We start from the raw sequence: 18,041 nt of genomic DNA, 5'->3' as shown, positions 1-18,041 counted from the left end.
CGACCACAGTCCATGCGGCCGCTCTCTCCATCCAGGGCTTTGTGGCCCAACGGCCAGAGTCCGTGCGGCCGCCCTCTCCGTCCGGGGCTTTGTGGCCCAACGGCCAGAGTCCGTGCGGCCGCCCTCTCCGTCGGGGCTGTGTGGCCCAACGACCAGAGTCCGTGCGGCTGTCCTCTCCGTCCGGGGCTGTGTGGCCCAACGACAAGAGTCCGTGCGGCCGTCCTCTCCGTCCGGGGCTGTGTGGCCCAACGACCAGAGTCCGTGCGGCTGTCCTCTCCATCTGGGGCTGTGTGGCCCAACGACCAGAGTCCGTGCGGCCGCCCTCTCCGTCGGGGCTGTGTGGCCCAACGGCCAGAGTCCGTGTGGCTGTCCTCTCCGTCCGGGGCTGTGTGGCCCAACGAACAGAGTCCGTGCGGCTGTCCTCTCCGTCCGGGGCTGTGTGGCCCAGAGACCAGAGTCTGTGCGGCTGCCCTCTCCGTCGAGGCTGTGTGGCCCAACGACCAGAGTCCGTGCGGCCGCCCTCTCCGTCCGGGGCTGTGTGGCCCAACGACCAGAGTCCGTGCGGCCGCCCTCTCCGTCGGGGCTGTGTGGCCCAACGACCAGAGTCCATGCGGCTGTCCTCTCCGTCGGGGCTGTGTGGCCCAGCGACCAGAGTCTGTGCGGCCGCCCTCTCTGTCCAGGGCTGTGTGGCCCAGCGACCAGAGTCCGTGCGGCCGCCCTCTCTGTCCAGGGCTGTGTGGCCCAGCGACCAGAGTCCGTGCGGCCGCCCTCTCCATCGGGGCCGTGTGGCCCAACGGCCAGAGTCCGTGTGGCCGCCCTCTCCGTCCGGGGCTGTGTGGCCCAACGACCAGAGTCCGTGCGGCCGCCCTCTCCGTCGGGGCTGTGTGGCCCAACGACCAGAGTCCGTGCGGCCGCCCTCTCCGTCGGGGCAGTGTGGCCCAGCGACCAGAGTCTGTGCGGCAGCCCTCTCCATCGGGGCTGTGTGGCCCAACGGCCAGAGTCCGTGCGGCCGCCCTCTCCGTCGGGGCTGTGTGGCCCAACGGCCAGAGTCCGTGCGGCTGCCCTTCAGTGCAGAGCTGTGTGGCTGAGACTTCAGAGAGAAGATGGCTGCCCCTCCTCTTGGGGCCGTGCAGTCTAGTGGCGCAATGGGGACGTGGGCAGCCACCCGAGGATGGATGGCAGCCAGGGCAGGGGGACCCAGACTCTCCTTACTCCCCCTTGCCCTAGCCCAGGGCCTTGTCCGTGGCCAATGTGTTTGCCGTTGAGTCAGTGGGAATCCAACCAGAACATGCTGACGTCACTCAGCATGACAATGGCTCGTTCACCATTACCTCGTTACTTCAGAGGAGAAGTCTCTAGGCCACGGGCTGGGGGTCTCTGGGCTCCCGGCGTGGGAAACTCCCAGTCACTCCGATCTCCCTTGCATGTCTGCAGGCCCCCGGGGGTGCGGCTGGGTCTCGGCGCCTCGGGGCTCTGCAGTCAGGGGCTTCAGCTGCTTCTGGACTGGAGCCTACAATGTGCATCCTCCATTTTCGGCGCTCTGCCTAGCGTGAGCTGAGCTGCTCCCTTTCACACTGGTGCTCCAGTTGTAGTGTGTCCAGCAGGGCTGGGGAGGGGCTTGGCTTCCTCCGCCTAGACTGTGGGGTTATGTGGGGCTGGTACACCCCGGCACACGCTGCTCGGCCTCTTCTGTCTCCTCCTTCCCATGCAACAGCTGCTTTGCCATCTCACAAGAGATGGGATCAGTGGTGGGCTCAGTTGGCTCCTGTTGGCCTCCAGATGTCTGGAAGAGGGAGAAAGGGCAGGAGCACAAATTAGAAAAACAAAACCTTCAAGCAGGGTAGTTTTCCACAGCACAAAACCACCCCACTTTGCTAATGTTCATTTGCAACTTCCCTGAGAGCTGGCATTTCTTAAAGAGAGCACCCAACCCCCCGCAACCTCCACTACCCTGGGGGCTGGCAATGGTTAAAGGGAGTCTGGGAGAATCTCTCCTCTCTCCGCCTGGCTCTGGTGAGTGAGGGAATCACATGCGAGAAGCTGTGTGAATGTCGGGCTCTGTGTGGTGGGGTGAGATGTCCTACATGGTGCCCAAAGGTGGGGTTGTCCTGACTCTGCAGTGACCTCATTCTAGTGAGAGAGATGTCAGAGATCAGCTCCAGGGTGCTGCCCTGTAACAGTTTGTGGGAATGGGGCAGAAGTGGGGCAACGGTGCACTCAGGAAAGGAGCAGGGCTTAGGGGGGCCCGAGCTGCAGCCACTAAAGCCCCTGTGTGCTGCGTTCCAGCCGGGCCGGCTCTGCCTGGCTGGGGTGCGGGCGAGGCGGCTCCGCGTACTGCCCTTCTTGTCTGCCCCCCCAGCCACGTCGCCGCGATGAGCACTGCACCGGGAACCTCTGTCCCGGGGGCTGCTCTTGCCTGTCGGCTCTGCCCCCCCGCCCCGCGTACCTCCCCCAGCAGCTCCCATTGGCCGGGAATTGTTAATCCGGCCCTGGCCCTACTCCCCCGCCTGTTCCAATCCTGCTCTTGACTCCTGACTCCGGCTCCAGCCCTTGGCTCCCCTCGGCTTGACCTCCACCACTCTGAGCACGCGGCCCCAGGACCCTGCTCCAACCACTGGGCCCAACCAGCCGTGCTTTGGCTTCCGACCCCAGCGATATGGAGGAGTCGTTCACCTCACTGCTTTCCATGTGTATGGCCCTGCCTTGGTCAGTGCTGGTTTTCATCTGCCATGGTGCTGCCCAGTCACATGGCTTGATTAGATCCCTTTGAACTTCTTCAAAGTCTTCTCTAGGCTGATTAATCTGCAGAATTTTGTGTCATCTGCCAATATCCACCTTGTTGTTCAGCCCCGGTTCCAAACATAAGAAAGGCCAGACTGGGTCAGAGGAAACGTCCATCTAGACCAGTATCCTGTCTTCTGACAGTGGCCACTGCCAGGTGCCCCAGAGGGAATGAACAGACAAGACTCATCCAGTGATCTATGCCCTGTTGCCTAATTCCTAGTTTCTGGCAATCAGAGGCTAGGGACACCAAAAAGTTGATAAGCGTCTGGTGTACGTACCATAGCAGGACAAAGAGCTCTTCTGTGTCGGTCCCGGTTCCCTAGTCAAACGCAGAACCCGACACGAGATTTACAAGCTTCTGCAACCATTTATAATGTCTGTTGAGGATGTCCCACGTGGTCCTGTCAGATTTCAAAGGCACTTCCTGAAAAGCTGAAACCAAGAGGAAACGGCTTGAAAAGCCCCTGGTGCTGATGTGCCTGGTGCCTAGGAAACCTCCACTCCCGATGGCCATTGCCCCCTGCTATTAGCTCCCCCAGAGTCTAAGGGCACAAGAACAACAACTCCGCTCCTCCCAAAATAGCCCTGGACAGAGAGGAGACCCCATTCTTGTCACTTCCCCCTCCGCCAGCCTACACCCGTACACACACCCCTACACACAGACGGTTGGGGGCACTTGTTCTTTCGATGGAACAGGAAAGTGACAGCCGCAGCAACATTAAACCATCCAACATTTAGGCCGAGATCCACAAAGGGATTTAGGCTCCTAATGTCTGCTGAAATCCTTTGTGGCCCTGTGCCTTCATTCCTGAAGAGATCACAGGGAAAAGTGTTTCCCATGTGCCCTCATGGGATTTCCTGTGAGCTGATAACCAATCTCGGAGTGAATCTCCCTGGCCTGCAATCACTGCATTACAGGGAGGGCAGGTGATGAGGGTAATTGTCATCATCATCATCATCATCATCATCATCCTTAATAACAACAGCTCTTTTCAATTCTGTCAGGCCTTCCGTTACAGACTTTCAGACCTTTATGAAGACACTTTCCCCACACAGCTTTAAGGCTACGTCTACACTAGGAGCTAGAGATGGAATTCCCCTGCTCCCATACACATATTGTGGTACCTTGATGAAGCTCGCATGACCATCCTTCTTCCTTAAACGCTGTGCTTAGACAGAGAGGGACCTGTGTCCACATTCAAACCTGTGTTCGGGCCCTGTGCTGCACCCCTGTACTTCCCACAGAGGCACAAACACACAGAGGTATTTCCTTACCTTCATACAGGCGGGAGATGCCATCTTCATTCACTGTTTCAGACAACAAATTGTAGTAATGGCGGATAGTATTTCCTAGACATACAATGAATACAGTGCATCTCATTACTTTTCAAATCCTTCCCTGAAAACTGCTAAGGATGCAGCCATTCCCCCAAGACAGCCCTTTGGAAATTAAATACATTCCTTACATCTGTTCACAAAGCACATTAGATAAAGCATCAGATGCCCAGCAGTTACTGAGAAGCTGATTTCCAAAGGAGATTGAATTCACATCAAACCAGCATGATGTCAATTCAATCTCCCCTAGGCGCAGCCAAAGAGCTGTTGTGGGCAGGGGAAGTTGGTGCAGTTGATACAGCTAAGTTGCTCCCTTCATCTTGGAATACATGTTAATTCTCTCTCTCTCACACACACACACACACACACACACACACACACACCCCGTTTTAGGATTCTGGTGCTGTCGGAGGAAACAGAGCAGCCGTCTAGAAAAGGGCTTTGAAGGAAACATTTAAGAAAGCTCAAGTGAATTTCCTCTGCTTACCAATGAACAAGGCTGCAGAGTGTCGTATTGTTGTCTGGGAGCTTTCCAGGTACTCTAGGGCCTGGAACAGGAATTTGGGGATGTGGCTCTTGTTGTTCTGCATCTGGAAAGAAAGAAGGAAGAAATGCACAATATACAAATGACATGTTCTCCCCACAGCGAATAGTCCAGGAAAGCCAAAGCATAGAGCCAGGCCATGGCAGCCGCCAATACGAACCCATACACCACAGCAGCACCTCTCTGAAGTCACTGTTGTGTTCTCCAGAACCTCCGCTTTCATTTGAAAAGACAAAAGTTTGGAGGACTGACAGTTGTGGAGAAAACTGTCAACAATGTGAACGGATTGTAACTCCTGCAGAAATGAACCAGCAGAGAGCCTGGAATAGCGTCTTGCAACCCGACCGAAGCGGATGGGTCATCAGGCTGTGGGGTTCGAAAGGTCTCCCTCAAGTCCCCATTCACCCCTCTCAAGGCACAAGGAATTCACCTACCAAGCACTTCCCGACACTCTTCAAGAGCTGTGAGGAGCCATCCCAGGCCATGCTGCGGAACAGCCTCTTCAAATGAGCCCAGCCGAGAAACACTGCGCAGCGGAAGAGCGTCAGTTTACATCGCTGCAAGAGAAGGGAGACCAAGAGGGTTCTCACTGCGAGAGGGATAGTGTGGGGGACATTGGACCTTCTCCACCCCTTGTGCTGCGTGCTGTGAGGATGGATGAGGCACGAGGCTCCAGCATGGAGTGAAGCCAGGAGGAGAAGACTCTGCTTGGGCAAGGGGCTCTGGCGATGACTGGAGTGGGGGGCCCAGGGGATTCTGGCTCTTTGCTCTGAAGGAAATAATGACCGTGGCACTTACCAGTGTCACACTCTCCTCCTGGTCTGCAAGATGCAGCAGCAGCGGGAGCAAGCAGTGGATGATTTCCTGCTGCACGAGGGGTTTGTCCGGGTCCTGCACCCTGCTCACCACGTTGCCAAGCAGTGAAATGGCAGCTGAGCGCACACTGCCCCTCTCCTGGCAATGACACACAGGGGGTGGGGACGCCCGGTTAAAGCCAGGCAGTATCAGAGCAGAACGCGACAGAGTCATAATCTGCCCGCTGCTCCGGTTCCTCCTGTGTGAACTGACTTGGCTGGCGGGAGCAGGGCGGACACCAGGCCAGCGCCATAGACATCTTGTGCAAGGCCTGAGACCCTGTGCAGGACAGCGCAGCCCCAGGGTGTCCCAGAGGCAGTTTCTGTCTGGAGAGCCCAGAATCCCAGAACCCGAGAAGATTTGGGGAGAGGGAGGGAAGTCTGGTGGAGACTGGTCTGGGGAAGGGGAGAAGCCGCTGCTGGAGCCTTGCAGGGATGTGCTGCTACAAAACACAGCATTTCTTTTGCTCTTCGGTGCCCCCGAGAGCCGGGCCATTCCCGACCCACCTCTTTCCTGCTGAGAATCTCCACCTCTTTGGGGGCCTGTGTTCTCCAGACAGCTGGTCATCTGCCCAGGGCCAGGCCCCCTCTCCCCCAGGCCAGGCTGCAGCAGGGGCTGGGAGCATGGCGCTGAGGCTGAGCTTTGGCGAGAAGAGCTCTGACAGGGAGGTGGCTCAGAGGAGATTCCCCACCCATGGCGGGGGCGCTCCTTGGAGGCTCCATGGCAGGCCTGAGGGGCGGGAGCCAAGGAGATGGGGAGAGAGAGACAAGGGCATCAGAGACAGGTGGAGGGGGGCATGGGCTTCTCCTGGGGTTCCAAGCCTTACGTCATCAATGAAGGGGCGAAGGCTGACTGCAATGTCCTGGGAGATGGAGCCAAGCCCCTCCCTCTTGAGGAGGTAGATGATGTCTCCAGCTTTCTGCATGGCCTCCTTGACACACCCTCCATCCCGGTCACAAAACCTGGCCACGGTTCCTGGCAGCTGGGCCTGTAACCATCTCACCTGCAGGAATGAAGAAGGCAACTCATTACTTTCCAGGGTGACAGCCTGGAGCACATGCTGGACCACTCCCACCTAGGAGAAACCACGGATGGCACAGCCCCCCAACGGGGCAGAAATTCGTTCTCCTGTCACTCTGTGCCAGCTGCTCACTGTAACCTTTGTCTTTGCTCACCCCACCTCCCCCATTGCATCCCATCTGCAATCAGGGCTCAGCTCACGGGAGCAGGGAGCACGTCATGCCTTGATTTGCTCAGGAAAGCACCTCCACCATTTGAGGGCTGTGTGTTAAACAACAAGGCTTGTGTGGGGATCTGGCTCTCATTTCCGAGCTATCTGAGAGACATCGGCTTCCTCGGTCCCCTGGGCAATCCACGCCTCTTACCTTTTCTGGCTGGAACACAATACTGCCAAGGCCTCGCAGACTGAGCTTACGTATGACGGGATTTGTGTCTTTGCTCCATTCCATGAGCTGCGCCCGGAGCTCTGATTTTGTCAGCACTGTCTCAATGGAAGGACTCTGGAGAAACTGGAAAGAGCCAAATCAACATCAGGTTGAGGAACAGAGGTCTTCCTGCGGGGTCTCTTCCCTAGACAGTCGTCTTTACCAAAGGGCCACTTACTCCCACCCAAAGTCTCTGGTGCGTAGGGAGCCAGTTGCTGCTGTTTCAGTTGGTTCATTCCCAAAAGTTGGACTCATGCACAAATCACAAATCAACCCCCAGGGAAAGGGGCGTCTCCAGGCCTCATTGAGCGCCATGCAGAGACCCCTGGGACAGAAGAAAAGCACAACCCCAGGAAAAGGTGAGGAGAGAAGCAAGGCCTTGGGGCACTGGAGAAACATCCCCTCTTGCCCCATAATCCCACCGAGGCACATCCAGCCAGGAGCAATCTCACCCTGTCTCTCCCTCCCTCTCTTTGCCATGCCCCACAACCATCTTTGTGCGGAGAGGAGCTAGCTGGCGGTAAGGCTGCTGAGCTGCTGACAACGTGACCCAGAGCTTACTGGCCTGAGCTGCTCTCCAGAAAGCCCCCTTGTGCCTGTCAACTAATGAATCTCACCTCAATACAGAAAGCCATGGCGATTGTTCTCTGCTCCTCCTCCCTCTCACTCTGGACGATGGTGAGTGCCTCTCTGAAAACTGCAGGGAGCTGAGGGTTCTCACACTCGATCATGGCTCTGGAACATGGAACAGAAAGTCCCTTAAAGAAAAGGAGGACTTGTGGCACCTTAGAGACTAACCAATTTATTTGGGCATAAGCTTTCGTGAGCTACAGCTCACTTCATCGGATGCATACTGTGGAAAGTGTAGAAGATCTTTTTATATACACACAAAGCATGAAAAAATACCTCCTCCCACCCCACTCTCCTGCTGGTAATAGCTTATCTAAAGTGATCACTCTCCTTACAGTGTATATCTTCTGACCCAGGGGTCTCTGCATGGCGCTCAATGAGGCCTCGAGACGCCCCTTTCCCTGGGGGTTGATTTGTGATTTGTGGGGGGGGGGGGTGAGAAAACCTGGATTTGTGCTGGAAATGGCCCAACTTGATTATCATACACATTGTAAGGAGAGTGGAACAGGAATATTTCACATGGAAATCCCATTCCCAAGAGAGACCCAGTGAGGAGGAAACTTTGGGCTCCTACCTTGCAATCAGGCCAACACCCTGTGAGTAGTAATATCGGGAGGCTATCGTGTCCCAGCCCTGCTGAAACTGGATGATGGCAAATTCCTTCCAGTAGCCGGGCATGGAGAAAAGAGTCTTCACAGCCTCCACTGATGTGCTAAAGAGAAAAAAATACCAGCGTCAGGCAACGAGATCAGCCCCAGGCATGGCAAATCTGCAGAAGTCCTGGGACACACAGCGTGGTCAGCAGTAGCTAGCCTCCCCGAGGATAGATCCAGTGTGATATCACGGTGCTTCCCTGCCCAATGGGCCCTGTCTACACTGCCGTTTCATTGAGTTTCTAACCAATTAGTGACAATGTCGCTTCTTAAGATGATTGGTGTCATCACTCACTGTGGCTGAATACTTGATTCTTTACTGTGACAGGTAACAGGACTCAAGCGGGCATGTGGGGTCGGGTCCTTAGCTGGTGTAAGCGAGCAAAGCGATGTCAGTTTACACCACCTGAGGTGTCTTCCGGCGCTCTGGTTTTCCCGTGTAGATGGAAGCCCCTCACTGTGCCCACAGAGCCAGTCGAACGGGTCCCTCTTCCTCCTGCCTGCCTGTGGGGCTGAGATCCTGCAGGGCCTGGCCCCAGGTGCTGCCGGTGTGGCTCTGTCCGCGTTCGGGGACGGAGGCCCCCAGATTTGCTCAGCAGACAGTGATAAAAGCACTGACCCTTTGGCGGGTGGCACATGTGGATGGATGCACAGACATGACTGCTGCCTGAGTGTGTGGGGAAAGCAGCTGGCCTGTGGACGGCGTCAGATGAGCGAGTGTGACTCACAAGAACACACGGCTCTCAACCCTTTTCCCTCAAGAGAGACCTGCACCCCACTGAGCCTGGGCCAACGACAGCACCCGAACCACTGATGGCCATGAACAGACCCCGAGTGTTTAGCAGAACAAATCTGTTCTTCCTTTTCCTTTCAGTCATTACCTTAGGGGGCTGAGGCAGCTGGATCCCTCCTCGGGGCTGGATATCTCGCTGGCCATGTAGGGCTCTGGCAAGTGCAGATCCATCACATACTGCACTTGCCTGACGCAGAGGATGAGCAGCTGGGGATACATTTCCAGGATGGCTTCTCGGTATCCCCAAAGGAAAAGGGCCTCGTAAATGGTCTTCATGGCCTGGAGGGGGGAAAGCATTTCACTCAACTATCCCAATCTCTCCCCTGCCCCCATTGCCATTCGCGATTGTCCTTTTGTCATGTCTCCTTTCCTCTCCAGCGTGTTACAAAAGAGGATTGGCTCCTGAGAGGGGAGGAGACATTTGGAAGCTCCTGAACCTTCCCCCATTCCTGGAACGGAAGCAGGATGGAACCCTATGGAAAGATCAGAAGAGTCTGGGTGACGTTATTCCCCGTTATTTCTCTTAATGGTGCAGACCCTGTGCTTTGGCTTTCCAGCCGTGACTGGACGGGCTGAAACCATCCTGAGGAGATGCGTTCTCATAGGCCCAGTGTTTGAGGCCCAGTCAAAAGTACTGGACATCTCAAGATCCCATGCTGGGAAGATTTCTAGCCACAGTTTACAAAGCCAGAAACCTGGATACTTCCAAGAGACGCCCGAACTGCACCTGCTCACTAAAGGGCCATCTAAAGCAGAAGACGACTGAGCCAGGGTACCAGCAGATAAACCACTTAAGATCTGTAACTTTTACCTGGGGGAAACTTTATTTACACCTCTTTGGTTTGATTGGAGATAGCCAGGACACACGAAGTCCTGGTCTTTGGTTTCATTGGAGGTGGCTAGGACACACGAAGGTCTGGTCTACACGACAGAGTTAGGTCAACACAAGGCCACTCACCCAGTATCACCCTAACTATGGAATTTCCTTCCCATTGGCAGAACTGCCCCTGGGTGCCAAATTCCTAACTCCACCTCCACAAGGGGCAGAGAGTCCAAGTCAATGCAGTTCGGTCGATGCAGTGTCAGTGTACACACCACGTCGTTTACGTCAACTGACCCTCAGGAGCCTTCCCGCAATGCCCCACCCTGACCGAGGAATCGCGACAAGCGCTTCTGGTGAGGACGTGCCCTGCTGGCACCAGGGCTGGCTCCAGCTTTTTGGCTGCCCCAAGCGGAGAAGGGGAAAAAAAGAAAAACCCGATTGAGCTGCCCCCGAAGTGGCGCTGAAGAGGAAGAGAGGGAATGAAGGACCCGCTGCCGAATTACCACCGAAGACCCGGACGTGCCGCTGCAACTCTCTAATGGCTGCCCAGGCCCCTGCTTCCTTTGCTGGCACCCAGAGCCGGCCCTGGCTGACACACGCAGCAAAGTGCAGCCCCACCCAAGGGATGGGCTTGCTGTGGCGGCTGTGAGCCGAGGGAGGTTAGGTCAGCTGAACTGTGTAGTGGAGCTGTGGCCTGAAGCTCAGACGGGGTGAAGCTCACACACACACACACACACACACACACACACACACACACAAAGATGCACCATCCTCCCTGCAGTGGCGGGTTCGCAAAGTGACATCTCAAATCTCACTTACAGCCAGAGACACATGGCCGCTCTTCTCCTCCCGGCGTCTCTGCTGGAGTTTGTCCAGCAGCTGCCGCAGCACCTCCCTGGTGAGCTGGGGTTCTTCACCCAAGGCCTTCCACAGCTCAAGGGCACATCTGCAGAGTCAGAAACAGAAGTCAGACCTTCCCTGCCTGGCCACCTCTCGCCCTCCCCAGGGAGAGGCTTGCAATGTAGGCAGGAAAGGCGTCTCTCAGAGGAGACACCGATCGGTGCAGGGAGGCTGAGGCTGGGCAAGTCCCTTCAGAGAACGTTGTATTTATTCCTTTCCCCTAATGGGTTATTGTTCCTGAAGCCAGCACCACTGCTTCCAAACAGTGACCATGAACTGACCAGAGTGACCAACACACTGCAGACTGCAAAATTCTGCTCTGTTACGCTAGGGTCAGTCCGGAGGAACTTGCCTGACCTCATTGGAGTTACTCTGGCTATTTGGGGGTGGAACTGAGACCCAGCGTTTGGCCAAGTGTCTCAAAGCATCTCAACCCTACTGCAGTGTGGTGGATGGGGTCAGACACTGAATCAGAACATGCCCTGATAGGAGAGGATTCAGGAGCTTGGGAGGGGAGATTGTACTGCCCAGCGTGACAGAGATGGAAGGAAACTAGTATTGAAATCCCTCTCCTCTCTTCTCTCCATTCTTGCTGATCTAAGTCCTTCTGGTCCCCGCAGGCATCTGCAGAGGAAGACTGCAGACGGATCCAAAAGACTTCCAGTCATTTGACTTCCAAGTTTGGTGAGGAAGGTCGGACATGGTGGTCAAGCCCTGGAGACACTGAGAGCTAGGTTGGACAAATCAAGAGCAGATGGCCTGGAAGCAAGGTCTTCAGGAAGCTTGACTGAAATTCTGGGCCAAGGGTGCCGAGTTTCTACAGCTTGTGAGCACAGCCCCTGGAAAGCACTGTGGCTGTTCCAAGGAATTCAAACCTGAAAGGTTTACAAATCAAACACTCAAAGAAATATGAAAACCAACACTGTATTCCTCTGGTAACTGAATTGGGCAAGAAATTCAATTTCTTTCATGCTGCTCTTCAATTTGCTCTCCCGTGTGACACAGATTTGTCTCTGGTCAATGCAGAACTGCATGGCAGAAGATGCCGAGGAAAGCCGGAGTTTTGACCCCTGGCTAGGGTCCAAGTTGAGTTTCACGGCCCCTAGGAACATGGGGATTGTGTTATAAACACCTCAGATGGATGACTCTGCAAAGTGACCAGCAATAACCAGCAGGACTCAGAGTTTACAACATATTGAGATGAAAAGAGGCACTCACCCCTCTCAGAGCTATTATTGCCAGCTGTCTGCAGACTCAGGCAGGCTGCACTGGATTTACGCTCTGGTCACATGTGGATGATTTTTTGTCTTTTTTGCAACAATAAGCCCTGGAAATTTCTGTCTTCAGAGATTTACCTCTGCTGCACAGCTCCAGAAGAATGAGTGTATTTTTTCACCAATTCTTCAGCCATGAAATAACTAGGGATCTGACGACAGGTAACAATCCTGCCCTGGTCTGCAGGGGATAGACAGATGGGCCTCATGGGCCTTTTCCATCTCTGCCTTCTCTCATGCACTAAGGAGCAGCCAGACCTCATGAGCCAGGGATGTTGAGTGAGCCCCAAAGTCATTTATTGGCCCTGTTTTGGATCTGAGAGGAAGTGGGTGACCCATAGAAATCAGGCCAATGCAGGAATTCTCCAGAAAACTGGCACGTCTCCATCCCGGGGAGTGCAGGAGGAGGGGTTGGCTCTTCAGCGGCTGGGCCTGGGCATCTCCTCTTAGGAAGCATGGACAGCTCTCTGCACAGCAGGAAACTCCCTCCAACTGTGTGAGCCCCACGGACCCTCCCCGGCCTGTGGCCTGTCAGTGGGAGCAGGAAGAGAAATAACGGACTGAGGTGATAACAGAGCAGCTCCCTACCCGTGCGATGACAGCGTGTGAGCCACACAGGTTAGAACCACGTCCTGGGGGTGGGAGCGAGCCAGCAAGGCCGTGGCCCTCAGCGCTGCTTTTCTGGCTCTGGGATCGCAGACGTTGTCGAGCCAGATTAAGATCCCTCCCACGACGTCTCCAACCTGGAAGAATGCCAGGAAGTTGAGGGATGGATTAATCAAAGAGTGGCCTCCTCCCAGGGAAGCCCTCCTGGCAGCCCTGCAAGCCGCCTCTTACCTCAGTTTCCCATCTTGGCTCCTCCCTAATCTGAAGAAAGAGGCTTTGACAAGTCCAGGAACCCCAGTCTTCCCGAGGTCTGGTTTAGCACCTTAAAGCTCAGAAACACACACAAAAGCCTTCCCCAAAACCTTACAGTGGGCACAGCCCAAACTCCCCTGATGTCCCAGGGCCTTCCCTGCCATAGCAAACTGCTCTCAGCCCTGCTCTCAAAGGCTTCCCTGCAGGAGCCTTTCCTCAGTCTCTGCATCTTCGTGTTGCTCTTTCTAGCACAATCAGTTCCTCCAGACCAGGGGTCTCAACCTAGTTTCCATTGTGGGCCACATCCAATCCTACCTGTTTGGCCCTGAGGATGTCCCATGGGGCGCAGCTCTGTGCTGACTGGGCCGCAGGTTGAGGACCACTGCTCCAGACCCCAGAGCCCACCCTAGAGATGGCAGGCCGGGCTAGTTGGATGGGGCGAGCCAGCTCCAGGCCCAGCCCTAAGGAGAACCTCTGTGCTGCGGGATTGTAAAACCTGCCGTAACAAATCTTAAAGCCGGCTCTCTACCCTCGGGCTCAGGCTATGGCACCAAGAACAGCAGTGTAGACGTGGTGACTTGGGCTGGAGCCCGGGCTCTGAAGCTCCCCTCCTCCCTGGGCTTCAGAGATCAAGGTCCAGCCCAAGCCCAGAAGAGTCTGCATTCCTGTTTTGGCCCCACAGTGCCAGCCCTGGGAGCCCAAGTCCATAGGGCCAGGAGGCTTCAAGGCTCCTACTGCAGAGTTTGCAACACAGGGTAGATAGACCCTAAAGGGACAAGCCACCCCCGAGGGCTCTTCCATGAGGAACTGGTCATTGCTCTTGCCTCTCTCGAACAAGGAGCAGGAGCTACAACCCTGGGTGGAGGATTCTGTTGACCTGTTCTGCTCGCGGGGTGGGCAACAGGATGAAAACTTGGGAGAGACAGAGAGAGACGTGCAAAGCCAAATTCTTTGGAGAAGGGCAGGAATGTCACCTATTCCAGGCCGAGCGATTAAAGGCAACGCTGAAAGGACTGTAGGGAACGTGGACCCTGATTCCTTTCTCGAAAAGCTGCACCGCCTTGGGCAATTCAAGGAGCTCTCTGGGCTTCAGATTCCCCAGGTGTCAAATGGGTAGAATTCCTACCTCCCAGGGGGGCGGTGGAGCGTCATTAATCAAGGGGAGTAAATGACGCTGAGAGCCTCCTACTCAGGGGATGTAGAAATGACGTCAGCCAGAAACCTCCCTAGGCCAGTCTAATTCATGGGGCAGGCACTCAGATTCTGTGGGGATGGGCAACAGGATGAAAGCTTGGGAGAGACAGAGAGAGACGTGCAAAGCCAAATTCTACCTGATACTTCAGCTGGAAAACAAGGCCCAGCAGCATGTCTGAGGAAACCATGTCTGCTCCTGGAGCCTAATGTGGAGGCTCGTCAGCAGACTAGGTGAGTGCTGCCTTGCCAGGGCTGGGGCTGTCCCACACCTTCAGTGTGGCTGGGCGTCCTCAGGGAAGTGTCAGGGCTCCAGCGGGCAGAGGACACTTCAAAACCTGACGCTGCGGATCCCCGTGGCCAAGCGCTGAATGGCAAGGGGCTGAGCCAACCTTCAAAGCACCATGCTAGGGTGTCCCAGGAACGGTTTCCTAGGAGAGGCGATTCTCCCATCCCCCTCTCTGCGCAGCATCCCCCTGCCCCACTGCGGGCGTCTCTTACTCTCTCCATCTTGTCTCCGTGGAGAGATACGATGGCCCTCAGCTCTTCCTCTGCGGCTCTAAATCTCTGCAGGGTGGGTGTTGTCAGACCCTGCACGGCTGTCATCAGCAGGGCGTGGAGCGGGGCTGAGGAAGGGTGCTCCCCGAGGGTCTGCAATGAACAGGGACAAAGCCTGTGGGGACTGAGTATTTCCCTCGGGCAGCTGCCCTGGAACAGTCTGTCCCCGGGGGAGGCTGGCAGCGCCGAGGGAGCCTGGAGACTCCGGCTGAGACCGTTTCTTCAGAAGCCTCAACAGGTGCCAAGGTTTCCTCAGCCTTTCGTCCGCTCTCTGGCCCCCTCTCCTGAGAAGAGACGGGAGCCTCTCGGGCAGTGCGGGGACCCCAAGGGCCACCCCACTTCCTCCCTCTCTAGCCGCTCCTCCCAGGACGCCCAGCTTTTGCTGAGAAAACCTCAATGTCCTGCAAAGCCCATTCGAGTTGCTCCTTGAGTGTCGCCGAGGGGTCACTGGAGAACCTGCCCCATGTCCCATCCCACCCCGAGCGCCTGAGCAGATTGGCTCAGCAACTCTGGCAGCCCACAGTGTCTGCGAGGAAAGCAGTGAGAATAGGGCCCAAAGGGAAACGCCCTCTTCCTTCCCCACCCCGCAGCGTGTGGCGCTGCCAGAAAACAGGCAGGAATCGCTGGCAGGAGAGAAAGTAGCTGAGACTGAAGGAGCGAGTCTGCCTGGCTGAGGAGAACCCTGAACCGTGGGCCTCCGGGGCCAGAGCCCTGTGGGTCAGAACTCACTGAGCACAATGTTACTCCAGGGGGCCCGGTTCCAGGGTCACCTAAACCCAGGGCCTGGGGTGCTGGAGGCCTTTGCCCTGGTGTCTCAGGGCAGCCCCTGGGGATTGCTGCAGCTGGGCTGCGTGGCGCTGGATTAGCACCGTCTGTCCTGGATGCCCGCAGCTGAGGACGCCGTAGAGCACACCGGAGTGGCCGACTCGCATACAGACTCCAGCCCCCCGGCACCTCAGGAGCTCCCAGAATTGCAGACTTTTGTCTGCGCTGCAGGGTGCTCTGTCACTGACAGCAAGAGTCACAACGGCGTCGAGGTGCCTTTGTAACTCGGATGGAGCCCAGATGTTGCAGGCGGGATCGAACCTGGGATCTCAGTGCAGGAGCCGCTACCACATGAGCTAAAACCCACGCGGCTGTCAGCTCAGGCTGGAGAGCAGACTCATCGGTTCTGTCTCGAAGTGGTCCTGGTGCCACGAGATGGGCCAGAACCCCACAGCCAGGAGATACGCGGGTCACCCGACAAGGGCAGGGATGGGCCTGGTCTGACTTTCAGCCGTGCCTGTGGGCCATGGGAAGTGCCTCAGAATCAGGCACCTGAGCCAGGCACGTCTGCCAATCCCACAAAGCACCTCTGGACTTCTTTAGGTGCCTAAACCCCCTTGTCAAACTGGGCCTCCTTCCACAACCCAGAGAAACTCATAAAGACTGGCTGGAGTTGATCACACTTCAAGAGTGTTCCTTTTCAGCCCCTTGAGCAAGGGGCAGGTCGTTCTCCTGTCAGAGATCCCAGCTCCGGGAGATATAAACACACACAGCAAGGGGTGCTTTCCATGAGCACAGTCACACAGCGTCATTACCATCGTCATAGGGGAGATGCTCGTTAATGAGGAGACGGGAGCGCGCTCTTCTTCCTGCTCTTCTGGGCTCCCTTTTTCCCACTTCTCCTTCGTCTCCGACAGCTCCTTCTTCGTCCCTGCAGCAGAAAGAAACATTCTTAACATTTTGCTTTTCCATGTCTTCTCCCTGGTTTCCAGAGGGTGGAAGTGTCATGGAGTCCCCGGGCGATGCTCTGGAACTGCTCCCCATGAAGCCAGTCAGGACTCTGGGGCAGTCGCCTTTCTGTGAGCAGCCTGTCTGCAGGACACACAGCTCACACAGCTTCCACCTTCCTGGATCTGACCTCGGAGCATTCAGCATCCTCTGCCCCTCCGTGTGCTTCCCACAGCGAGTCCACCGAGGCGGGGCTCCTGGGGAAGCCAGAGGGTCCTGCCCCCCAACTTTGCAGTCAGACGTGACTCTCAGCCAGCCAGTAAAACGGAGGTTTATTAGACGACAAGAACATGGTCTAACACAGAGCTTGCAGGTGCAGAGAACAGGACCCCTCAGCTGGGTCCATTTTGGGGGGCAGTAAGCCAGACAACCACGTCTGCCCTTCACTCCATGTCCCAGCCAGCCCCAAAACTGAAAGTCCCTCCAGCCCCTCCTCCTCTGGGCTTTGTTCCTTTCCCGGGCCAGGAGGTCACCTGATTCCTTTGTTCTCCAACCCTTTAGCTCTCACCTTGCAGGGGGGAAGGGCCCAGGCCATCAGTTGCCAGGAAACAGGGTGTCGGCCATTCTCTGTGTCCAGACTCCTGCACACACCTGCCCTCTAGGGCTCTGCAATGATCATACACCCTTACCCCACCCCCTAGATACTTAAGAACTTCATAGGGGAAACTGAGGCACCCCCACACTATTCAGAGGAAACATTAAGAACAGTCCCACTTCGTCACAGGAAGCTGGGCACAGAGCCCTGAAGCGAATTGCCCCGGGTCAGACTGAAGGTTGTTGGCAGAGCTGAGCAGAGAACTCCCATCTCCTGACTCTTAGCCGGGGGCTTTTACCAAACAAGGCTTCCTCTTACCTCGGGGCCAGTTTCTTTTCTATTCTACTCTTCCTCTCCCCTTGCCCACCTTTCCCGTCAGTGACGGGCCACAGGCCTCATTTTGCATTTAACCCCCCAAGAAGCAATGACTCAGCTCTGGTACGGTTCCCAGCTGTGACCTGCTGAGACCTCAGGAGCATTTTCCTGATGAAAGGGACCCGATCCAGGAGAAAAGAAATGATTTCCTCCAACGTCCAGCCTCTCTGTTCCCCTTACAGCCTGGAGCAATGTTAGTACTCCCCACCCCACAGTGCCAGAACCCAAGAGGGGGTGACCTGACATTGTCAGCTCTCCCCACCTCAGCGATGGACCTCTGCCACCCTCTCCAAGAGGATCCGGCACTGAATGGATTCCAGAGTCTGAGGTACCCATCACTGTCCCATGAGACGGCCCTGATGTCAAAGTGTAAGGGGTCTGTTGGCCCCTTACTCAAACTCAGTGGGGTTTTGGGTTGGCTAGGTCCCAGTCCCAAAAGGAAGGGGAAGGGTGGATGGGAAACCAGGACTCTGATACTGACAGTCCTCAGGGGCCATGGGGAGAGGCCAACGCTCCAGGTCAGCCTGATTGACAGGGCGGGCAGGCTAATGACAGAGTCAGGGGGTCAGAAAGGTCCCCGTCCTCCACGTGAGCTGGAATTGCCTGGCTCAGGCAGCGTGGGGCCGAGCTAAGGAGAGAGCAGGGGCCCGAGCTGAGCTGGGAGGCAGAGGCGGGCAGGCCGGCGGGGCAGAGACACAGCCCAGGGAGAGCAGAC

General features: G+C 56.2%; 2 protein-coding genes across 2 annotated transcripts; both read right to left on the bottom strand.

The window, feature by feature from the left end:
- Nucleotides 1–968: 968 nt before the first annotated feature.
- LOC119567353 (maestro heat-like repeat family member 5) lies at nucleotides 969–9,279 on the bottom strand. The gene is made up of 11 exons (XM_037912511.2): nucleotides 9,128–9,279; nucleotides 8,168–8,300; nucleotides 7,581–7,698; nucleotides 6,904–7,047; nucleotides 6,345–6,521; nucleotides 5,462–5,617; nucleotides 5,098–5,220; nucleotides 4,607–4,709; nucleotides 4,060–4,134; nucleotides 3,063–3,216; nucleotides 969–1,783 (listed from the first exon to the last, which is right to left on the bottom strand). Exons 2-10 carry the CDS (start codon nucleotides 8,269–8,271, stop codon nucleotides 3,104–3,106), a joined length of 1,113 nt encoding a protein of 370 aa, XP_037768439.1. The 5' UTR covers nucleotides 8,272–8,300; nucleotides 9,128–9,279; the 3' UTR covers nucleotides 969–1,783; nucleotides 3,063–3,103.
- Nucleotides 9,124–16,377, bottom strand: LOC119567384 (maestro heat-like repeat family member 5). Its single transcript, XM_037912740.2, has 5 exons — nucleotides 16,224–16,377; nucleotides 14,587–14,736; nucleotides 12,625–12,779; nucleotides 10,682–10,808; nucleotides 9,124–9,318 (listed from the first exon to the last, which is right to left on the bottom strand). Exons 1-5 carry the CDS (start codon nucleotides 16,365–16,367, stop codon nucleotides 9,124–9,126), a joined length of 771 nt encoding a protein of 256 aa, XP_037768668.1. The 5' UTR covers nucleotides 16,368–16,377.
- Nucleotides 16,378–18,041: the final 1,664 nt, after the last annotated feature.

The sequence above is a fragment of the Chelonia mydas genome, chromosome 11 (assembly GCF_015237465.2).
Source record: "Chelonia mydas isolate rCheMyd1 chromosome 11, rCheMyd1.pri.v2, whole genome shotgun sequence".
In the NCBI taxonomy this organism is placed as follows: Eukaryota; Metazoa; Chordata; order Testudines; family Cheloniidae; genus Chelonia; species Chelonia mydas.
The sequence above is the reverse complement of the archived record's forward strand: the minus strand, read 5'-3'. Positions and strand labels throughout refer to the sequence as shown.

Coding starts and splice junctions, on each gene's coding strand:
- LOC119567353 (XM_037912511.2), bottom strand. CDS start 8,271: ATGCCCGGCTACTGGAAGGAATTTGCCATCATCCAGTTTCAGCAGGGC. Junction 7,048..7,580: donor CCATGGCTTTCTGTATTGAG/GTGAGATTCATT, acceptor GGCTCTTTCCAG/TTTCTCCAGAGTCCTTCCAT. Junction 4,135..4,606: donor CTCTGCAGCCTTGTTCATTG/GTAAGCAGAGGA, acceptor TTGTATGTCTAG/GAAATACTATCCGCCATTAC.
- LOC119567384 (XM_037912740.2), bottom strand. CDS start 16,367: ATGTTAAGAATGTTTCTTTCTGCTGCAGGGACGAAGAAGGAGCTGTCG. Junction 14,737..16,223: donor GCATCTCCCCTATGACGATG/GTAATGACGCTG, acceptor TGTTCATTGCAG/ACCCTCGGGGAGCACCCTTC. Junction 12,780..14,586: donor ACGGAGACAAGATGGAGAGA/GTAAGAGACGCC, acceptor GCATTCTTCCAG/GTTGGAGACGTCGTGGGAGG.